Here is a 21011-nt window from a genome sequence, read left to right as displayed (position 1 = left end):
CAGAATCGAGAACAGGTAACTTGCCCCGACGAAGAAACTCGACTTTGAGCGACAGATCGAGGCGAGACCACAGAACACGCCTCTAAATATCAAAAGGATAGATTACAATCAATTCAATATCAATGTTTGAAGATTATCACAGGAGCCGCTGTAACTACCTCAACTGATGCACTCCAAATAGAGTGTGGGGAGATGCCCCTGGATTTACGAAGGCAATATTCTACTGATTCATTTAAATTCCACATTCAAGCGCAAAATGCAAATTATCCTTTGAAATCACTCCTGTTATCTTGCTGGCAATATGAAACATGTCACTTGAAAGCTGGCAGAGAACCAGTTGCAATGAGATTCACTACTTTAGATGAAAGCATTGAACATTTTAACAGTTGTATTAGAGGTATTCCTTTTTGGCACTTGGTTGCACCACATATTTCTTATTATATTAAGAAAAGAATAGCCAATAAGAAAGATGTTAATGAGTATGAATTGCGAGAGATGATGTTAGAGTATATTAATAATGAAAGGAAAATTTTTTTAATGATTTATACAGATGGTTCTTCCAAACAAGAGAATAAAGTATCTTCTTTTGCTTTTTATGTACCAGAATATAAATAAGGTAAAGCGTTCCGGATCCCTCCCGTTTCAGTATACAGATCGGAACTGATAGCCATCCTAATGGCCCTGGAATGGTTAGAAGTGAACCATATAATCCAAACACCTGTGTTGATTTTAACTGATTCTTTATCTGCATTACAGGCAATAGAACATCGAGATTCTTCTTCTGTTGTTTTTGAAATTCTGTGCAAAATTACACATTTATATTAAAAAGGCACAAATTTGTTTTTTGAGTGGGTCCCCTCTCATTGTGGAATATCAGGTAATGAGAGAGCTGATACTCTTGCCAAATCAGGACTCGAACACCAAGAAGTTGATTTGCAAGTCTCTTATACGGTGACAGAATTACGCAGTTTGTTGAATTTTTACACCGGGATCTGGTGTACGAGATGGGAAAATTCACAACATGGAAGGCATCTTTATACCATTCAGCCTACACCATATGCGAAATTTAAATCATCCTGTAAAAATAGAAAAGACGAATGTGTATAACATCGATTAAGACTTGGAAAATGTAGGCTTAATTATTATTTGTGTAAGATAGGAAAACATGGTAATGGACAATGTGATATTTGTAAAGAACAAGAGACTATCTCTTATGTTCTGATGTATTGTAATAAATACTCCAAAGAACGAAAGTTTTTTGTGCAAACGTCTAACGATATCATCTTATGCTCTCACATTACAACATTTGCTCCAAAATGACGAACTCCGCCAATAATGTGTTTTATTCTTTTTGAAATCCACGGGCATATATGCCAGAATGTGATTTTTTTTTTCTTTCAAGAAACATATTTATCGGGGACTGTGTCAAGTCTCACTTCATCTCTTCTGTTTTCCTTTCTTTTATTTTCTTATTTCTACCTAATGAGAAGATAATCAGGAGGGATAGTATATGACGTAATATCATTGATGCACAGCACAGCACTGCACCAACCCGCTATTATGGGCTTGTCTGTTTGTATTTTATGTTTAGAATTATAGCTAGGTAATATGTTTTGTATTGCGTGGTGTATATATGATATACAAATCGGGAAACTGTATCGCAAAATGATGCGTTGGGTGGAGCGCCCTCGTTGCAAATGAGTGGTCTAGGTCATGCGCGATCGGCCGAGAACACAAAGAGTTCTGTGGCCGAGAAGCCTGCTCAACATTACCGCACAGATTGGGGAAACTAAAAATCTATCGGGGACCCTATCCCTAAACCTAACCCTAATCCTAACCCTAACCATCAAACCCTAACCCTAACCCTAACCCTAACCCTAACCCTAACCATAACCATAACCAAAAACCCTAACCTAACGTTTTTCCCATAGGTTTAACACGCGCCATGCCCCAATCTGTGCCGTCTTAAAAAAAAACGCAGCCGGGCTGACCAGATTTTGCGAGCCTTTTACGAGGTGCTTTTCTCTATCTCAACCTTTATGCGTGCAGATTGTTCCCCGCGCTAAATTATAATCATGATTATTATCTTATTCATATTACAATGAAATTATTATTCTTTCCGTTGTCAAAAAAATGAGTGTGAATTTCTTTTATATATGAGATAAAAGGCGTGAATATTCAATATTGAATGACGCGCCTTTAAGCACCACCACCACCAACAACAACACGAGTTCTGTATGGGCGAGACGTAGGCACGTTCGACGCACTCGGCTCCATCTATTCTAAAACGTGGACATTATTTCACTGGTACCACTACCACCAGGCCAGTCTGACCTTTCTGTACTAGTACATCAGTGGCCACCTGCCCGACAGGTCGGAATTATGACTGCATTTGCGGGTAAGCGTGTTTCAAAGCTACTATTTCTGCAAGTTATCCAATATTTGCAACATTCTACGAACCCGGTACTCTGCGGGACCGCGAGTAGGCCCTAGATCTACGAGACTGCGTGTAGTGTAGTCCGACGCGTAGGTATGCATGTGGGTATGTACGGTAGGATGAGATGAACACACACAACAACAGTGCCGGGACAGGATACAGGGCAGGGAGACAAAACAAATCTGTAAATTTAACGTTAGTGCGGATAGTGGCCCACCTCTCTGGAGGGTGTTTCACAAAGAATTTTAGTCGAACTTAAAATCTTTTTTCTTCTTCCGGTAGAGTGCTGCCCTCAAATGGTCGAGGATGAACGCACCACAGCTGTGAAGTGCGAGAACATACGCATGTCATATGCCGCACCGGGGCAACAGAAATTGAAATCAGGTGCAAAATATTTACAGGTGCAAGTAAAAATCTCTGGATGTAGAGTTACATCCTTCAGAGTTCCCTCAACGCAGATTATAAGGCGATGAGGGATGGGTATGCAGTGGGATCAACAGGCAGGTTTTTCCCTAGACAGAAAGATCCGTCTGTCCGGAGGACTCTTTTATATTTTGCCATTAACGCTGTCCCCCGTAGACAGACGGAAGGTTGCAGTACCCATTGCTGTGTGGATGTTCTTAACCACTGTCTCTATGGAAAATTGGGTGAGGTACCTCACCCTTCTCGATTGCGTCTAATTCACGGCCCTAGGTCGGCAAATTTAAGCTTGTATGGTGAATTTATTTTTTTATGAATACGTTACACTCACCAGATTAATGAATAATCCAACATTGTAGGAGAATTTTCAACGTAAAACACAGCCTGTCGCGTCGTCACATTCAAACTGCAGAAACATACACTATGAATCTATTAGCCAATCACATGCGAGGTAGTTTCTACGTGTTTGTTTTACTAAAACACGTACCTCGCATGTGATTGGCTTAGCAATTGTTACAGATTCAAAATGGCGACTTACTGCTCGCGAACGGCGATGTTGCGATATCGATAAAATTTCTGCATTATAACCGAGGTTATGTGAGTATTTCGATGGCACAATGTGAGAAATTTATCCCAAATATTGCTGCATAATGTGTCATGTCATGTCATACTTGTTTGAATGTAAAAAAGCTGTCTGAAATTTGGTTTATCGTAACGTTTGATCTGTGCGCGACTGCTCCACACAGGAGCCGCAATCATTGACTTCGGTCTGTATACGGAGGGGATCCGTGAAGCCAGACGCAGTCTCCGCGGAACATTCCCCGACGGACAGATACAGACCGATCTTTCGGTCAAGTTTTTCCCATACCGAACTGGATGGTGTGTGGGAAGAATGAGCTGGCATACACTGTAGGGTAGTACTGGTGCAGAGCTACCAAGTCTCACGCATTCTTTGTGAGACTCAAGCATTTAGGGGCCGTCTCACAATCTCACGCATGGCACCAATTTTTCTCAAGCATCGGGCGAAGTCTGCAACTTGGGCCTATAATAATGAGCATAGCTCAAAAGATTAAGGTGATAGTTGCAATTGAAGGTATATTTTCCTTTTGTCTTTCAAAATAAGTAGAAAATAGTCATTTAAGTATGCACCTGGTCGCATCATTAAGAGCGAAAAGTTGAAAAAGCTCCCTACCGTGGGAGGCCACAGGGGGGAAAAACCCCTCCCACACCCTCGCTCGCGCGCACATTCGCTCGCCAAGATACCGATACTCTCGTTGGCCGCAATGCCTTTTGTTTTTTGATCAAAGTTACGGCCAAAAAAAATGTGCCCTTTTTTCTCCCTCCAGTCGAGCAATTTACACGCGCGCGCAAATTCCTTTGCCTTGTGGTTTGCCAGCCAGCTGTCGGAATGTGCTTTGAACTTACATGGCAGCCTGGCCTGGCTGGCCTGAAAGGGTGTCGAGTTTCAATCAATACCTACTGTTGTTTCATGTTTTAAAAAATGTCGTTTTACCTGATAGAAACGCGGAAATCGGGAATGTGTTACAGCTGTAGGGACGAGGTTTTTCTTGTGTGTTGCACTTTGTGTGTGTGTGTGTGTGTGTGTGTTTGTTTGTTTTTCTCGGTTTTTTTCTTCTTTCTTTTTTCATAAACACCCAACATGCCCTTTCCAATGTGGCCTTGGTGCCCCTCTGACTGACCTAAGTGCCCTGGCCTCTTGGAAAAAGTGCCCTTTTCTAAATGGCCTTGCCCCTCCAAAATCCTATTTCGAGGCCTGGCGAGGGATAGTACATGTAAATCGGGAACTGTGTCCTCTGATTGACTAAAAATTATGGTATGCTGTGTGTGCCCTCAATGTTGCTCAACTTTCTGATTAAAAAAAAAGGATATTTTGCCATTTTGGAGACTTTTCTTCATGCAGCCACTGCAGTGATGGTAAAGCTAACAAATGTTAGATTCTAAATAAAGTTGTAGCAGCTCAACTTTTCTCGGTTTCCCTCTCCTTCACAATATCCTTCTCTCCGCTCCGACCTCCAACACATGCACACACTCTCTAGCTCTCCCTCTCTCTGTGGGTCATTGACCCTCTCCGCTGTTTCGTTTTCTCCTCGACCAGTTTCCTTTTCATGTAATTAGTAGACAAACTCTCATGATTATCGGCGAACCTCTGCTCGCCAGTGTGTTTATCTTCAATGTTATTGATGACGGATACAATTCCTAGTACTGAAAGCCACTCGACGTGATATATTTTGCTCTCGTGGCCCATCCCCGGACACTGCTTGATAAGCACACGACTTCTGAGGCGGCCGCCGTAATGGGTAAAGATAAGGCCACCCATTGATAATATCCGAACACAGTAGATCGCTGTCAAAAGTGACAAGTGATTTGTAGCTTTTTTTAACGATATTGTTTCACCGCATTCCAGAGAGATGAGTCATTTCCCTGCTGAGATTGTGTATAAATAGTGGTTGCTGAATATTGTAAAAGAGTTCCTTGCTCAACGACTCGTCCATGTGATACCTCTTCGAATAAAAGCTGCAATATCTCATGTACTACTTGCGAACCCTGATGTCTCATTTCTCCCTCTACAACTTTAATTAGTGAGTAGGTGTTACTGTGGATTCATGTATAATTGCATCATCAATACGAACAATACACCACACACACACATACATCTATCATCACTAAAAAGTAAAGCAAGTGACTCCATGTTCGACATCCTAAGCAGCGGAAGCAAAATAGCATGCATGATCCCAACGCTTGCGCTGCAACCATCGTTCGACCGCCTGTGCTCATTGTTCGACACCGGGTGTCCGTGGTTCGACATTCGTGACGTACTGCGCCGTGCGCTCGCCCTGCCTAAACTTATACAATTGTATGTGAATGTATCAGCACGCGTGCCACTCGCGGGCGGAACTGTATACATAGTACATCGCACTACGAGAGTGCGGTACTCCATGTACTCCACGCTGTGCGAGACATTCAACGCATACACAACACGCTGCAATCGAACCATGGTGATACTGCAAATTTTTGCACGGATGGCATGCAAAATGTAAATATCGCATAAACGCTCAAGTTATCTCAGATACGGCTGCCATCATGGCTGTAGGTATACACACTGTACAGATTCAATGCAGATAAACGGACTGGTAACTTCGAAACTTGGAATGAAACGAGTCTATACATGATTGTATGTGTTGCTACATTGTATGCAACTTTACTTACCAGTTGAATTGCTTAAATGCGACAATGATTTCGGGGGTTTGGCGACGTGGCCCACTGATGTGCTCTTCGGAACATGTGTAGAGGTAGTTGCATTGCTTGAATTTCACACTTGATATGCGCCATTTTTTATTCATGAATTTCAGTGAATTTTTATTTGTAAGAGTGGCTATTCATGGAATCCTGTCGAATCAAGGGCCACTTGCTTTAGGCCCTAAGTAACGATGGAATTTTTCAATATTCTACAAACATTAAATGATAATTTGAAGTGGATGGTGATTAGGCTAATGAAATTTAAGGGGCAAAATATTCATAACTGAATGACACACGCCTTTAAATTAAATAACAACAACAACAACAACAAAATCGTGAAAAAGACCCCACCGCAGTGCGCGTGCACTGGCGTGCGTTAGCAAGTAAGGTTAGGGTTAGGGTTAGGTATGGTTGTGTTTATGGTTAAATTGCCTGTTAAGTTAGTCAAGGGAAATTAGGGAGTCCTTTCTGAGAGTAAAAATTGAAGACCAAAGGGAAAAAAAATGGGAGGAAGGGAGGACGAAAGATACTATGCTGTGGAAATCAGCCCCACCGCTGTATCAATCTCGCGTAAACGCCGTCTGATAGGGCCACATTCACAAGTATTATACTGTGGAAGAAAGCCCCACCGCTGTGCTTACCTACCAATGAACGCCATACGTTGGGGCTGAATTCACGAGTACTGTAACAGGCGAGCCGCCGTAGTATTGTAGTACGGACATGCAGTGGTGGGGCCTATTTCACGAATATGCCGAGGGAAGCCAGTGCAGTGGCATACCATAATTTTAGTGGATCTTGAATTAAGTTATCTACTTTATTTGACTTGGAATACGTTTAAACTGCTCTAAAACTTAACATTTCAGCTCTGTGTACAATGTCAATGACATGTAGCAGCTGCTGAGCTGGTGCTTTTGCTTTATCACATGAAGTGTTCCAGGAGAATCCAATTCCATGGCCGTGGGATGATTCAGAAGACTATATTTTCATGGAATTGAAGCCAAATAAAAAGGAAGACTAACATAATGCTGAAGTTGCTGCCAGAATTTGTATTTAGGAGCTCTAGGAAAGTGCACTTTGTACTACCGGACGCTTATTTTGTGCTGCTCTGAATTCCATACTCAGAGGATGAAATTTTGAGCAAAAAATACACTAGTTGAATATTCATGCACCAGAATCTATCGTCATTCAAACCCATGATTCACTGTTCACTTTTGTACTGAGCAGACGACAAAGAGTTAAGTGGCAAATGAGGCTCAATTTTTTTTACATCTAGACAATCTAGTATGATAATAAAAGGTTTTACATGAATATTTCTAATAAAGATAGACGTATTTGTGCTATAAAATCTTGTGATGAATCTACATCTTCTTCTAAATCTGAGGTGAAATGTGAATTTCTTAATATTTCTACATTTTTGTGTTGCATTTTTGCAATTTCTGGCAGTAACAATTATGCTCAGTAAGGCTAGTCTATTCATGAAGTCCCATGCATATTGAATGTCATTATTTCGCAGATATGTGTGTGTCCAGAATTACCATGCTGTCCGGTAGTAGGCCCATTACTTTAGTACCATATCTGTATAAAGAAAGGAAGATGAGTGAAACACAACACAACACAGCACAACAACAACCAAAAATATGATTTAATCATTTTTTTTTTGTAAATCTTTCTGTTTTCCTTTTGTTCATTTTGTTATTTGTTTCAACAGTTTTTTATAGAATTCATATGTAGATATATTTGTTTGGGTATTTATTTTTGTGGATGGAACTATCAATTTTATAGGATTGAACTTTTTTGTTTTGTTGGTACATGTACGTTGTACTCGCACAAATTTGACTAGAATGTAGGCTGTGCCATGATTGTCTTCTATTTCAATTTCTTGTCTTTCTTTCTTTGTAGAATTTGGATGCCTACCTGAGATCACTCAGGCTGTGGATGAGATGGGATGGCTGTGAGTATTTTGTTCCCAAACATTCCTCTTGGTGAAGCAGGGATCATAGCTGTAGTATATTAAAGGACAAGTCCACCTTCATAGACATGTGGATTGAGTGAATGCAGCAATATTAGTAGAACACATCAGTGAGAGTTTGAGGAAAAGTGGACAACCCGTTCAAAAGTTATAAATTTTTGACGTTTCTCCTCAGTCACTGCTGGATGAGAAGACTACTACAGCTTGTGATGTCACATGTGTACAGCGATATAATGAAAACATAAAGAAAATTCAACATGTTTTCACTTTTCTCGCATAATAAAAGAACGCTTGGCATGTCTCTTTCAGAAGGCAGGGGGAATAATATTACCCGTAACATACGCCATTGACAAGTCAAGGAAATGTGCACTTTTTTTTCAAAAAAGACAGATATGTGAAATTCTTTTTATGTTTTCCTTATATTGATGTACGCATGTGACATCATACAGTGTACACTGTATTAGTCTTCTCATCCAGCAGTGACTGAGCAGACATTTTAAGAATTCATAACTTGTGAACGGATTGTCCGATTTTCCCCAAATTTTCACTGATGTGTTCTAATAATATTGCTGCATTCACATATGTACATGACAGTGAACTTGTCCTTTAAGGAAAATTTATATATGAGGCTTTATGAAGTGTGTTTATTTTTTCCTTTGTGTATGTGAGTTTGTTTATTACAGTTCTCCCTGTTATTAGATGAACATTATGCAAATTGGCTGTAACCTGTTTTGAAAAATTTGATTGCAAAGGGTCTTTTTCCGGCTGAGATGTCCAAAAATAGAGAGACCTGTCTTGATAAAAGGTAGGACCCCAACCTTTTTTATTAAGATCTTTGTTGTTTTACTTTGTTTTTAGAAATCTTAGCCATTTCAAAACTGATTTTTAATCAAGTAAACTTTGAATTCCTCTCAGAGTTGTATGTTCTTTATCATTTGATAATTGGTTTCTAATTATCTCGCAAAGAGTTAAATTCTGAATCCCCCATCTCAACCAAAACTATATCATCTCTTTAATGGCGATACCCATTGCATTATTTGACAGATTGCCTACTGATGTACAGGCAGAGGCCATTCCACTCATTCTTGGTGGTGGTGATGTTCTCATGGTATGTTCATTTCTCTACAAGTATTCACAGACAATAATTTACCCGTCTCAGTGTTGGCATTCAGATGTTTCCCTAGGATCTGGAACATTCACAAATCACAAATTGAGTGCATCGCATGTTGGTCATTTTAGATACTGTCTAGCCCTTTGTGATGTCACTGAAGGAATGATTATTGCTATATTTAGTGTTAAAATAATTCCCACACACTCATTGCACTGGTTAACCCATTGAGGACGAGTCCTGAGTATACTCGAGCAAGCGTCTATGGGAAATGTGTGTTGTAGCAAAATCAGCCGTTCCTCAATGGGTTAATACTCTTGAACTGAGATTTTATATCTGTTTGTGAATGGAAACTAAAAAATCTTAATTTATTGTCTCCTGTAGTCAATGATGCCAGCAAGTACCCGGTAAAACACAACTAGATCTCTGTGTGGGCTCACTGCACCAACATTGTAACATTCTGATAGAAAGATAGCCCTCAGTTGCCTACTATGTTGTGGTTCTCAATGTTAAAGTTTTTGTGAGCATTTCTTGAAACCTTACCCATGCTTGCTTTCTATGCAGGCTGCTGAAACAGGAAGTGGAAAGACTGGGGTAAGTCATCCCCCCCCCCCCCCCCCCCCCCGTATGTCGATTGTGTTTTGGAATATAGATTTTTGTTGAGTAAGAACGGCTCTCACCAAACAGACACAAGGATATTCCTGAAAACAAAACTGAATAGGGCAAACATTATCTTCTTTGCTTGATTCAGCAATTTGTGTAGCTATTTTTTCTGATCTTTAATATTTGTGACAGAGGAGGCAAAATACAAGAAAATAAGATATACCGGTATTTGAATATTTAGATACACTAGGGTAAATATGTAAAGCCACCTTTTTTTTCTGTTTTAGTGTCTGTCTGTTTATCCATGTGTCCAGCCACAGTTTTTAGCTTTTTCCTTGTTACCTTTGCCAAGGAAGGAGGAGGTTATGTTTTCATCGGCATTGGTTTGTTTGTTTGTCTGTTTTCAGAGTAACTCAAAAAGTTAGGAACAGATTTGAATGAAACTTACAGGAAAAGTTGATAATTACACAAGTAACAAATGATTAAATTTTGGTAATGATCTTGGAATTTTTATGGATTTTTGAAGGATTTCTTTGTCTTTTTGCAGATAGGGTCAATGAACTTCAGAGTTCTGACTGGGGGTATCTGAGGTTTGCATGTTCCTGAGCTCTAGAATGTTTGCTCTGCTTGGGCCAGGCACCGCTTAACTTGAAGCAGATGACGTAAACAAAAGGCGCCTGTATTAGGAAATTGGGCGATTTAAAGCATGCCTGTGTAATGGTGGAAATGAGCTGCTTGATGGGGGTGTGCACCCTATGAGTGTTTTTCTAGTGTTTGTTTTGTTTCCATGGCTCACAGAAAATGTGTTTTTTTTTCCCGAAGAAGATGCATTTTTTCTATCATCGGAAAAGAAAAGATTTGCTACTTAATGTTCAGACCCACCCCCCCCCCCCCCATGTGTAAAGGCAATAACATTGTGCAAAGTTATTTCTTGAGATTTTCCTGTTTTCCCCCTGCTTGTAGGCCTTCTGCCTTCCTGTCATCCAGATTGTTCATGAGACGCTGCGAGACAAGGCAGAGGGCAAGTTGGAGGAGTCGGCAGCAGCGGTCAGCATCGGTGAGATTGAATACACGCTCCAAGCATGTACTGTATACACCAAATATTTTGTGAGGATTTTATTTTCGTGAATTTCGCGAGTCAGTTACTATTCGCGAAATTAAAGACACACAAAAAATATTGCCGCTGATCCCTATGTGGTTGTGACGTACGCATGTACATGTACGTCCTTTCTCCGTTCAGTACAGGACTCCACCAGACTCGCAAAATATATGGCGTATACAGTATTATAGAATTGGTAGTGAGAATCCTGTGATCTCATCTGTCGGGAGCTATGTGTTGATTTTTTTCCTGGCCACATGCTGAGTCACAGTGGTAAACGTAGCAAGAGTGCACCGACTTGTAGCAAAGGTTCGCACACTAAGCAAGCGCTCGCGCACTCCAGTACAAGAGGCTTATTCTCTGAAAATCATGCATCCAGTATTTTTTTCCATGCATGGTTTTGAAGTACTGGATGCATGATTTTCGGGCTTTAGACTATGACAAGCCAAAAGGAGATGCCTCCAGTATATTTGCCATGGGTACCATGACAGAAAAATGGATTTTTGGCAAGAAAATTACCCACAGATGGCGCACATGTCTTTTCATGCATCTGTCGGAATAGTGTCGCTAACTATAGAATTTAGCCTGATGCCCATTCGACTTTGCCTTGTGGGTTAAGTATTCCATAATTACCTAATGCACACAATTCCAACTCATGCACTCAGATTTGTGCATCATTTGTGTACTGTATACACCATATATTTATGGAGTCTAATTTTTCTCGAATCGGGACTTCCAGATAATTTTGGGAGTGGTTAAGAATTCACAATCATGAATACAGTGATGAATGGAGAAATGTACACAGGCACGTCACATTCTTGTCAGGATCAGAGCAGATTTTTTGTCATTTTTAAATTTGCGAACAGCACCGGATTTGGGAAATTTGCGAAAATAGAAATATTGCGAAATGTATGCCATGTACAGTAGATTGTTCGCATGTTGTGGTGCTTGCAAGCTCGGACCTAACAGTTACTGTGTGGACAAAAGTTAACCTAGCATGCAGAATGGTTTCTGTCAGGCTACATACAAATTTTTTGATTTATGGTTTGCACAATTGAGTTTTTGCATTGATTTAGTCCCTCTTTATCATATCATACTGTTTTTAGTCTGTAGAGTCATTGAATTGCTCTGAATGCATTAGTTATCTTCCATAGAAAGAGGTACGTATGAAATGATATCAGAATTGATTCAAATCTTTTCTCTCTTCCTCTATCATTCTGGATAATTGTCTGTGTGTTTGTCTGTCTATCTGTCTACCTGTTTCTGCTATCAGTGATGCAAGGTCCTCTGGTGTCATGCCATATATGTGTCATGTGTTTATTTCTTCTTCCTTGGACACAGATTCCCCAACCTGGAAGATGAATGTCTACGACAGGGGGGATGCCATGGGTAAGACATTTTTACCATAATTACGAGAGCCATCAGGACATGAAACTCAGGGTTAAAGGGGGCGCTACCTATCGTTGCTGGGGCGACAAGACCTCGTATCTACAAAATGACAAATGTTCAGGAGAGCAAACATCACTTAACTGATTATCTGACCGTTAATCAAAAAAAGTTATTTTCACCAAAATTTGAGATACAAGGTCTTGTCACACCAGCTACACTATACAGGCTTCTAATGTACTGTAAAAGTGGTTATTTTTGTACAAGTTCTTTTTCTCCCTTGGCTGGGTAAGATGAATTCTGCATGTTTTCAATTCCGTGGAATCAAGACATTTATAAGTGGGACATATGACGTGAAAAAGTATTTGCATGTTTTCATATTTGGGCTGGCTTCTGGTCCTGCAATATGTCCACAAATTTCCACACCACAAAAATTTCCACTTGTACAGTATGATGGAAAATTGTTGTCATTTTTTAATTTCTTGAAGGAAGAATTACAGGCACATCATGCTGAAATTGATTTTGTAATCATCCCTTACAATGGTTCCTTTTGGGATTACTACTGCAATCTTTGAATAGATATAAAAGAGTTCCCAGTGTCAAAGGAAGAGCATGATACTATCTAGTGTGTGTGGATGAACTGCACGGCTAGTTGGTGCACCTTTCAGTGGAGCAATATTGGGTGACAGTGTCAGAGACTCCAACCCCAAGCACCTTCTGATCGGGAGATTCTCCCGCCTGAAACCCCTAGCAAACGGGAGACACCAATTTGATGTGCACGAAGTTCCTTGCTGTAGGGTTCTAGATGCTCTCTCTCGTGCTATCTAAGGCTTACTTTTTTCAACATACAATGATATTAAGTAAGAAATCATTTCAAGCAGGAGACACAGAGCCAGGGCGGGAGAAATTCAATCTCAAGCGGGAGAACGGGAGATTTTGCAAAAAAGGGATTTCGGCGGGAGATCTCCCGTCGAAAACAGGAGAGTTGGAGTCTCTGCAGTGTGTCCCTTACAGTATGAGTTTTAAGGCTTGTAGACAAACCATTAGTAATTGTGCTGGCAAGCTTTTGTCCACTTGGCCTGAGGAAGACCACATCATAAGGAGTGGATGAAATCTCGCTAGCACAATTACTAAAAGTTGGTAAAAGCCTTTTATACCTCCTATTGTATATCATCCTCAACTGTTGGAGAGTTTTAAGTATCAATGTGTCCTTTTATGTGCTTCATTGGCAGCTCATGGTGTGTCTTTCAAAGTCAATAGCATGTCATTATAATGAGTAGGGCCCAATATTATCAAAAGATGTTATTTTAAATTTCCTTACACACAGGCTGCCATAGACTTATGATAGAAATCAACTATATAATCAATTATAGCTCTTCATGAAACAGGGCCCATTGTCAATTCTTGCTATGTTCTACAAGCTTGTATAATACTACCAATCCAAATGAGCTAGATATAATTCCAGTATGGAGGTACATGCAGATAATTGTCTATTTACAAGTATGATGTAGTCATTTGTTTATTTTCTTTGATTGGGGACATTTTGGGGGGATGGGAAGGGAGATTGGGTTTGATGACTGTACACCATCTTCATTCTGTATTTCTCAATTTCTACTGTGTCCAGCAATTGACAAGGAGGGTTTACTGTGCCAAAGTCGAGAGATGCAGTCATGGCATGGGACGCGGTGTAACAAGGGGGTCACTGGGAAAGGTAAGGTCCTGGGCCCCATTTCATAAAGAGTTTATTTGATGACAACTCTTTGCTGGAATGACAATTGTCATGGTAACGACAAAAATCCAGCTTCCTGATTGGCTGTTTGCTGTGGGAAGTTGTCATTCCAGCAAGAGTTGTCATCCTAACATCTTTTATGAAATGGGGCCCTGAAGTCACACCACTGTCAACCTCAGCAGATACAAGGGAGTGTGTGCCTAATGTATAGGCATGTGTGTGCAAAACCTTGTTCTTTGTGTATGTGTGTGTGTGTGTGTGTGTGTGTGTTTACACATTTCATAATGTGTTTGAAATCTTCCCATTTTGTGGTTGAATGATATTTAGTGAATGCAGCAATAGTAGAGACTACATCAACGAAGTTTGTGGAAAATCTGACAATCCATACAAAAGTTACCAGTTTTTGAAATTTCTGTGGTGCCATCACTTGATGAGAAAACTACAACAATTTGTGACACCACGTCAGAACTACAAAATGTAAACATGCAAAATGTCATTTTTATAGCGTAATGAAAGAGCAATTGACTTATCGCTTTCAGAAAGCAGTGGGAATTATATTACCCTTATTGTATGTCAGTAACCAGTCAAAGGACTGTATTTTTCAAAGAAAACGAATTTTTGTGGAATTCTTTTCATATTTTCACTTTCCTGCAGTGACGTCATAAATTGTAGCAGTCTTCTCGTTCAGCGATGGCAGCACTAAAGCTGTACAAATTCATAACTTTTAAGGGTATTGTCAGATTTACCTCAAGCCTCACTGATGTATTCTGCTTACATTGCTTTCAATCCCAGAAAGAACATGTTTTTATATGATTTCAGCAGCATTTTGATATGGTGGTCCAGGAACGATTGAATCTCACTACAATGACATCTTTCTGTTGACCAGGGAAATACTACTACGAGGCTACTGTGACAGATGAAGGACTGTGCAGGGTCGGCTGGGCCACGGAAAAAGCTGATCTCAACTTAGGTGAGTCACTGGGCCACTCTGGAATGCGTCTTCTTATTCACACTGAAAGACAGTCCACAACACAAGAGATGCGTCTGCAGAAATGTGTGAAGGCTATTTGTGTTAACTGGCGAAATTTGCAGTGTGGTAACAAGCAGTGACTGTTCCTCTTGAAATCTTGGTCGATAATGGTGTGTCCAGTTCTTTCAGTATATCACGTTAAAGAACGTAAGACGATAGAATTACCTATCATGTTTTTTTTTTCCTTGTGGGGAATACTCTTCTCTTGTAGTTTTCATGGAAACATGCAGTAATTGACGCACATCAATGTATGTCTGCTATATTGCTTAGTCATTGACAGCAGGGGAGTGAGTGAGCCTGCCAGCATTATACGTGTAACATATCAAAATTGGCTGTAAACCTGTCTGCTGTGACCACCTGTCAGGCACAGTCAATTTTGCAATCTCTCTAAGTAGCCTTTGTAGACAAGTTGCATTTTGCAGCTACAAAACAAATGTTGCATTTATTTCACAAGAACAAAACTGCCAATGGGGCATTTTACTTCATTCAAGCCCCTGGACTATGCCTTTTAGTGTATTTGCTGCTTGTGTGTGAATGTGTTTAATCAGTGTATTGCCTTTTTCTTTTGTCTTTGTTTTTGCTAATCATGTCCCTTTTGACTGTCTTAATATTGGCAGGCACTGACAAGTTTGGCTTTGGCTTTGGAGGCACCGGCAAGAAATCATTTGGTCGTCAGTTTGATGATTATGGAGAGGTAGGCACCTCAGCTCATTCTCTTTCATTGTGACATTTATGGCATGCACGTCATGTAGTTCGTTATCAATTATTTGAATCACATTTCATTGCTCAGCGAATCATGCTTCACACATCGACACAATTGTTTGCACATCTATTTTGCCATTTTTCTATCTGTGGTTACATTTCCTCATAATTTCATTGAAAGTGTGCTACAACACGTGAATTGTGTTGTTGAGATACAAGTGTCATTGCTAAAAAGTATTACAAATGGGACAATGATTTGAGATGAGGGAATTTATTTTTAGCAGAATTTGGAGTTGGTCACAGAAGTGAAAGCTGATAATATTTAATCCATTGTCATTTTTCCATATCGTATGATACCAACTAGAAGATTTTTGCCACGTATGGTCTGCAATTGAATTTGATTAATGATGGTAGTGAATGCTAAAAGTTATGCAATTTTCTTTCTTATTTTCTCCTTTTATATTTTACAGGCATTTGGCAAGGACGATACAATTGGCTGTTATTTGGATCTAAACAAAGCAGAAATATCCTTCTCCAAAAATGGTAAACACTCTTTATCTTTCTTTGGTCACATTAGAATACTCCCAATGAATTCATTGTCTTGGTTCAATGAACTAACTCCACAGAACATATTTCTTTCTTTCCTATTTTGTTTTTTTTTACAACTTAAACTGAATCAGAGTGCCTTCCATTGTAATCACAAACCATTCAGAATCATTACCTTTCTTCAACAAAATAAGTATGCACTGTTACCTCTCATGATTTCTTCTCCTTTCTGTCTTTAACCGATTGAAGACGAGTCCTAAGTATACTCGCCAAGTGTCTATGGGAAATGCGTGTTGTAGCAAAATCAGCCTGTTCTCAATGGGCTTAGAGGATAGATTGATATATCTGTTTTCATAGTGGATTCTATATCAGTTTGGTCACATCATCTTGTTAACAATGATCTTGTTGTGTGTGTACAGCCATATAGAAATTTTAAATGCTTATTGGGATACATGCAACATATGAATACCTCTGTAAAGACTCTTTGGAACCTTTCTTGATGTATGAATTTGCCAGCCCAGCTTGAGACACATATCTGAAGAATATTACTTTGGAAAAAAAAAAGTAAAGGAAAATTTGTGGTTCTACGGTAGTATTTTGTGAGTAAGTACCCTCTTTTATGTTAGTCCGTACCAGAGGAAATAAGACTTTTTTTTTCTCTCTCCACTGTGTAATAGGACGGCACCTCGGACATGCTTTCACTATACCTGGCCACATGCTACAATACACATTCTACCCGGCAGTGGTATTGAAGGTACGTCTGTAACAAGAGTAGTTTCCTCCATTCCTTTATGTTGATGATGATGAAGATGATGATGATGATGATGAAGATGATTGATGAAGTTGATGATGAAGATGACGATGGTGACAATGGTGGTGATGATAGCAAAGATGATAAGGATGATGATGACTGAAGATAATGATGGTGATGATGATAATGATGATGAAGATGATCTAGTGGTGGTGATGGTGATGATGATGATGACAGTGATAATGACAACAGTGATTCTGATGATACGGTGATAGTACATGGAGGGACAATTATGCTGAAGACGATAATGAGACTTGTTTCTTATTGTTTTTAATATATCTATGTGTCCTGTCTCACAGAGCAGTTTACAACAAGTACATGTACAACAACACAATTGTCATGCTAGCTTCATGTGCATCTGTATGTTAGCATGGTATCTGCACATGATGCAACTTATAGTGATTGTTAATCTCTTTATGAGCAGTCTCTTGGGTTCAAATCTGGGTATTTATAGTGCTGTGGTTTTTTTTTAGTCAGTCTTGTTTGATATTGTGATTTCACATATCCGAATATCATAACACAGCTAACAAATAAAGGAAAGTGAATGGGACTTACTGACAAGACAATCTTTTCTTCTTCTTCTTTTTTTTTTTTTGGGGGGGGGGGGGGGGCCTTGTCCATCTTATTTTGTTATCTACCCTGAATATGACTGAATAGCTCTTTAATAGGAAAGAGTGAAACAGTTTGCTTTATTGATCATACTTACACATAAACTTGTGTGAATCTTTGTGATACTAAGACTTTATCTGTCTGAATGTCGTGGCACAGCTATCAAGAAGTAATTGTGATTTGCTGACAAGACAAAGGATTTTTTTACATTGTACTTGGTATGAAATGTCATTAGATACTTGTAAAGCATTAGAAAATCTTTTGTGTATAGAGAGTGAAGCAGTTCAGTCGTAATCATGCTGCATTTTTTTTTTTTAATTTAAGATCTCTTTCTATGTTTTGTTTGTTTTGAAAACTTTTATGTAGGAACTAGAAGTATGTAATTTACTGTAGGAAATTCACCATGTTGACTACTTGTCAAGGTTGAATAGATTTGTGTCAGAAGTTGGATGAACATATTGGATATTGCTACATTAACATGATGTCTTCTTATAATTCCTTTGATCCACAGAATGCTGAAATGAAGTTCAACTTTGGACGAACCCCATTCGATTATCCACCCACCGTAAGTTGGCATCTCAAGCTGAATGGACTAGTCCCTTTATCTGAAGTCTGCACTCAGTATCTTATTCTTTGGTACTCTTTTTTTTTAGCAATATGTCAGAGACCTGATAGCCATTTTGTTTTCTTTTATTTGAAGATGGAGAAGAGATAGACAAGATGATATCTTAGTTAAGCCTGGATTCTGGTTATTACAACTCAATTTCATTGTTCAAATTCACAGTCCAGATGTGAGTGATGTCTTGTCATTTCATGATTTGTCAATAATCAATTTGTATTTTTTTTTTTTTAATTTCTAGTGTGTGTTTCTTTGTGTGGGCAGTTTTGTGCTAGGGGGATGTTGAGTGGTTGTACATATACCAATTATGTACCATGAATAGCTCTCAAAAAATGAGCAAAGAAAGAAAACAAAAGGTTAGAATTGTGCTGACGCTATTGAATAGATTTATTTCTGTCACTGTTCTTCTTACAGGGTGGCTACATTTCTTTATGTGAAGCTCCTACCAACTTCACAATTACCTCTCCAAACAAAGGTAATCAAATATGGCACTATATTTCTCATTCTCATGTTTCTAATATGTTATCCTCATTTTGTTCCAAGTTTTGTGCTTTTTGAATGAACAATTGAATCTCCTTGAAGTGTAATTTAACAAGTAATACAACCTTCTGTTTCTGGTTTTGCACTCGGGGAAACCTCATGAAAGTATTATCTATGAACGAGATGGTACGTATAAAAAAACATATTTAGTGACCATTGTCAAATTGTTGAAATTTGTTATTTTGCAGGTGCCTGAAGAATTACCCGTGTTTGTCAAATGAGGGCAGCATCATTGAAACGCAGTTATGCATTACATTACATTGCCAATTATTAACTTTGTATTTCTGGTTCTGCATTCAGGTAGTGTCCAGAAAGGAGGTGCTAAGGATGCTCCCAACGCTCCAAAAGCCATCATCATAGAGGTAGGCTTGGAATCCAAGTGTAACTTCACACTGTATTCCAGATGACTTTGCTAAATGAGGTCAAAATATGTTGATAAAGCAGAGTGTGAAAATATTATGAAAATCAGACATGAAGAAAATTATTAGGTTTTTTTACAAATTAGAATGAAACATTAACATAGATCACAGTCACAGTATGCAAGTGACATGAGATGATTACAAGGTAATCATTCCTTCACTAGCCACCCATGCACCGACACACATGTCTTAAGTAAATATTTAGATTTATCAAAGAGTAGAAATTGTGACCTTTGCATCGAAATATTGTACAGTAGGAATGAGATGATGGAAATGGATGTAGTTGTAGTAGGAGTAGTAGTAGAAGTAGTAGTAGTAGTAGTAGTAATAGTAGTAGCAGTAGTAGTAGTAATAGTAGTAGCAGTAGTAGTAGTAGTACAAGTAGTAGTAGTAGTAGTAGTAGTAGTAGTAGTAGTAGTAGTAGTAGTAGTAGTAGTAGAAGTAGTAGTAGTAATATAAGTAAGTAATAGTGATAGCAGCAGCAATAGTGGTAGTATTGGTTGAAGTATCATTGTTGTTAATGAAATTATTGTATCTAAATGTACTTTGCACAGAAATTCATCAGAACTTTTATTCTGTGTTTGAAACTTTTATCTCTCTACATTTCTTCCAGCCTTCGAGGGAGCTGGCTGAACAGGTATGTCAAATGCAGATATTTTTGTTTTTTGAGAGGAATGTTCTGTATGTGTCAGGACACAATTTAGTGTATTATACTTTCATTTCTTGATTTTGACTAGCTCTGTATTCTTCCTGCAAATACATGGCAGTCTGTATGACATTGGGCCTGCTGAATGCAGATTTATACAATGTTTGTTGCATTCCAGGGCGCCTATCATTCTTCGTTTATTTGTTTATTTGCCTTATGGTTGTAATTGACTGCTACAGTTTAAATTATTGAATGAGAAGCCCAGTGTTGAAGCACATCATTGTTTTGAATTGAGGGACACTGACGTCATTTCTTCCAAAAAAAAAAAAATTATTTCTGATAATATTTGCCTGTGTCATTCTTTTTTTTTTTTTCAAATTGTGAAACTTATTAAAAAAAAAAAGAGAAGGAAGCAGCCACTTTGATTTACTTTTGGGTATGACCACTGGTTGGATGTTTTTGGTGTATTCTTATTTTCGTTGCTACTGTGTAGCAATATGTAAGATTATCTTAGCCCGTTGAGGACGAGTCCGGAGTATACTCGGGCAGGTGTCTATGGGAAATGCGTGTTGTAGCAAAATCAAACCGTCCTCAACGGGTTAACGTACTTGAGTAGACATTGTAATTAATTGTCACTTCCTTGTTTTCTTTCATAGACACTGAACCAAATTAAGCTGTTCAAGAAACACATGACAACACATTGTCCAAGGTAAGAAAGGCAATGGTCATAGCATCTGATTGGTCAGTGGCTCATCACATGACATGCAGTTCAAAGTACCATTGCATGATCTTGCTGTTGAGCCATTCAATTTTTGTCTGAGCAAAAATGGATAGCTGCAACACTGCACCCTGGCACTGGTGCAACGGTCCCTGACCAGTAAAAGATCACTGTCAGACAAGTAGCTTCTTCAGGAATGGACCCTTAAAAGATGGAAAGCCTGGGCACCTACAATGTACTGGTCCGACAGACGGGTCGGACCAGTAGGGGAAAAAAAAAAAAAAAAAAAAAACATGGGTTAGTGTGCAAGCCCTGGATAGCACACAGCTGATTTCACCAATTCCCATTGACTCCCGTTTTAA

At 39.1% G+C, this 21011-nt stretch overlaps 1 protein-coding gene across 1 annotated transcript in view; it reads left to right on the top strand.

The window, feature by feature from the left end:
• The first annotated feature begins 2305 nt into the window (after positions 1–2305).
• The window catches only part of LOC139709411 (ATP-dependent RNA helicase DDX1-like), a 47351-nt gene continuing 28645 nt past the window's right edge, over positions 2306–21011 (top strand). The window contains exons 1-16 of the mRNA XM_071621379.1: positions 2306–2398; positions 8015–8066; positions 9129–9192; positions 9757–9786; positions 10759–10852; positions 12236–12283; positions 13905–13991; positions 14896–14979; positions 15657–15733; positions 16212–16284; positions 16965–17041; positions 18219–18272; positions 18741–18801; positions 19167–19228; positions 19899–19922; positions 20588–20640. Of these exons, the coding sequence (XP_071477480.1) occupies positions 2383–2398; positions 8015–8066; positions 9129–9192; positions 9757–9786; positions 10759–10852; positions 12236–12283; positions 13905–13991; positions 14896–14979; positions 15657–15733; positions 16212–16284; positions 16965–17041; positions 18219–18272; positions 18741–18801; positions 19167–19228; positions 19899–19922; positions 20588–20640 (956 nt within the window). The 5' untranslated portion in view covers positions 2306–2382. The remainder of the gene's footprint in view (positions 2399–8014; positions 8067–9128; positions 9193–9756; positions 9787–10758; positions 10853–12235; positions 12284–13904; positions 13992–14895; positions 14980–15656; positions 15734–16211; positions 16285–16964; positions 17042–18218; positions 18273–18740; positions 18802–19166; positions 19229–19898; positions 19923–20587; positions 20641–21011) is intronic.

This window comes from Diadema antillarum, unplaced genomic scaffold, assembly GCF_040938485.1.
Source record: "Diadema antillarum isolate AM-2024a unplaced genomic scaffold, OU_Dant_1.0 seq00001432_RagTag, whole genome shotgun sequence".
NCBI classification, from domain to species: domain Eukaryota; kingdom Metazoa; phylum Echinodermata; class Echinoidea; order Diadematoida; family Diadematidae; genus Diadema; species Diadema antillarum.
The sequence above is the reverse complement of the archived record's forward strand: the minus strand, read 5'-3'. Positions and strand labels throughout refer to the sequence as shown.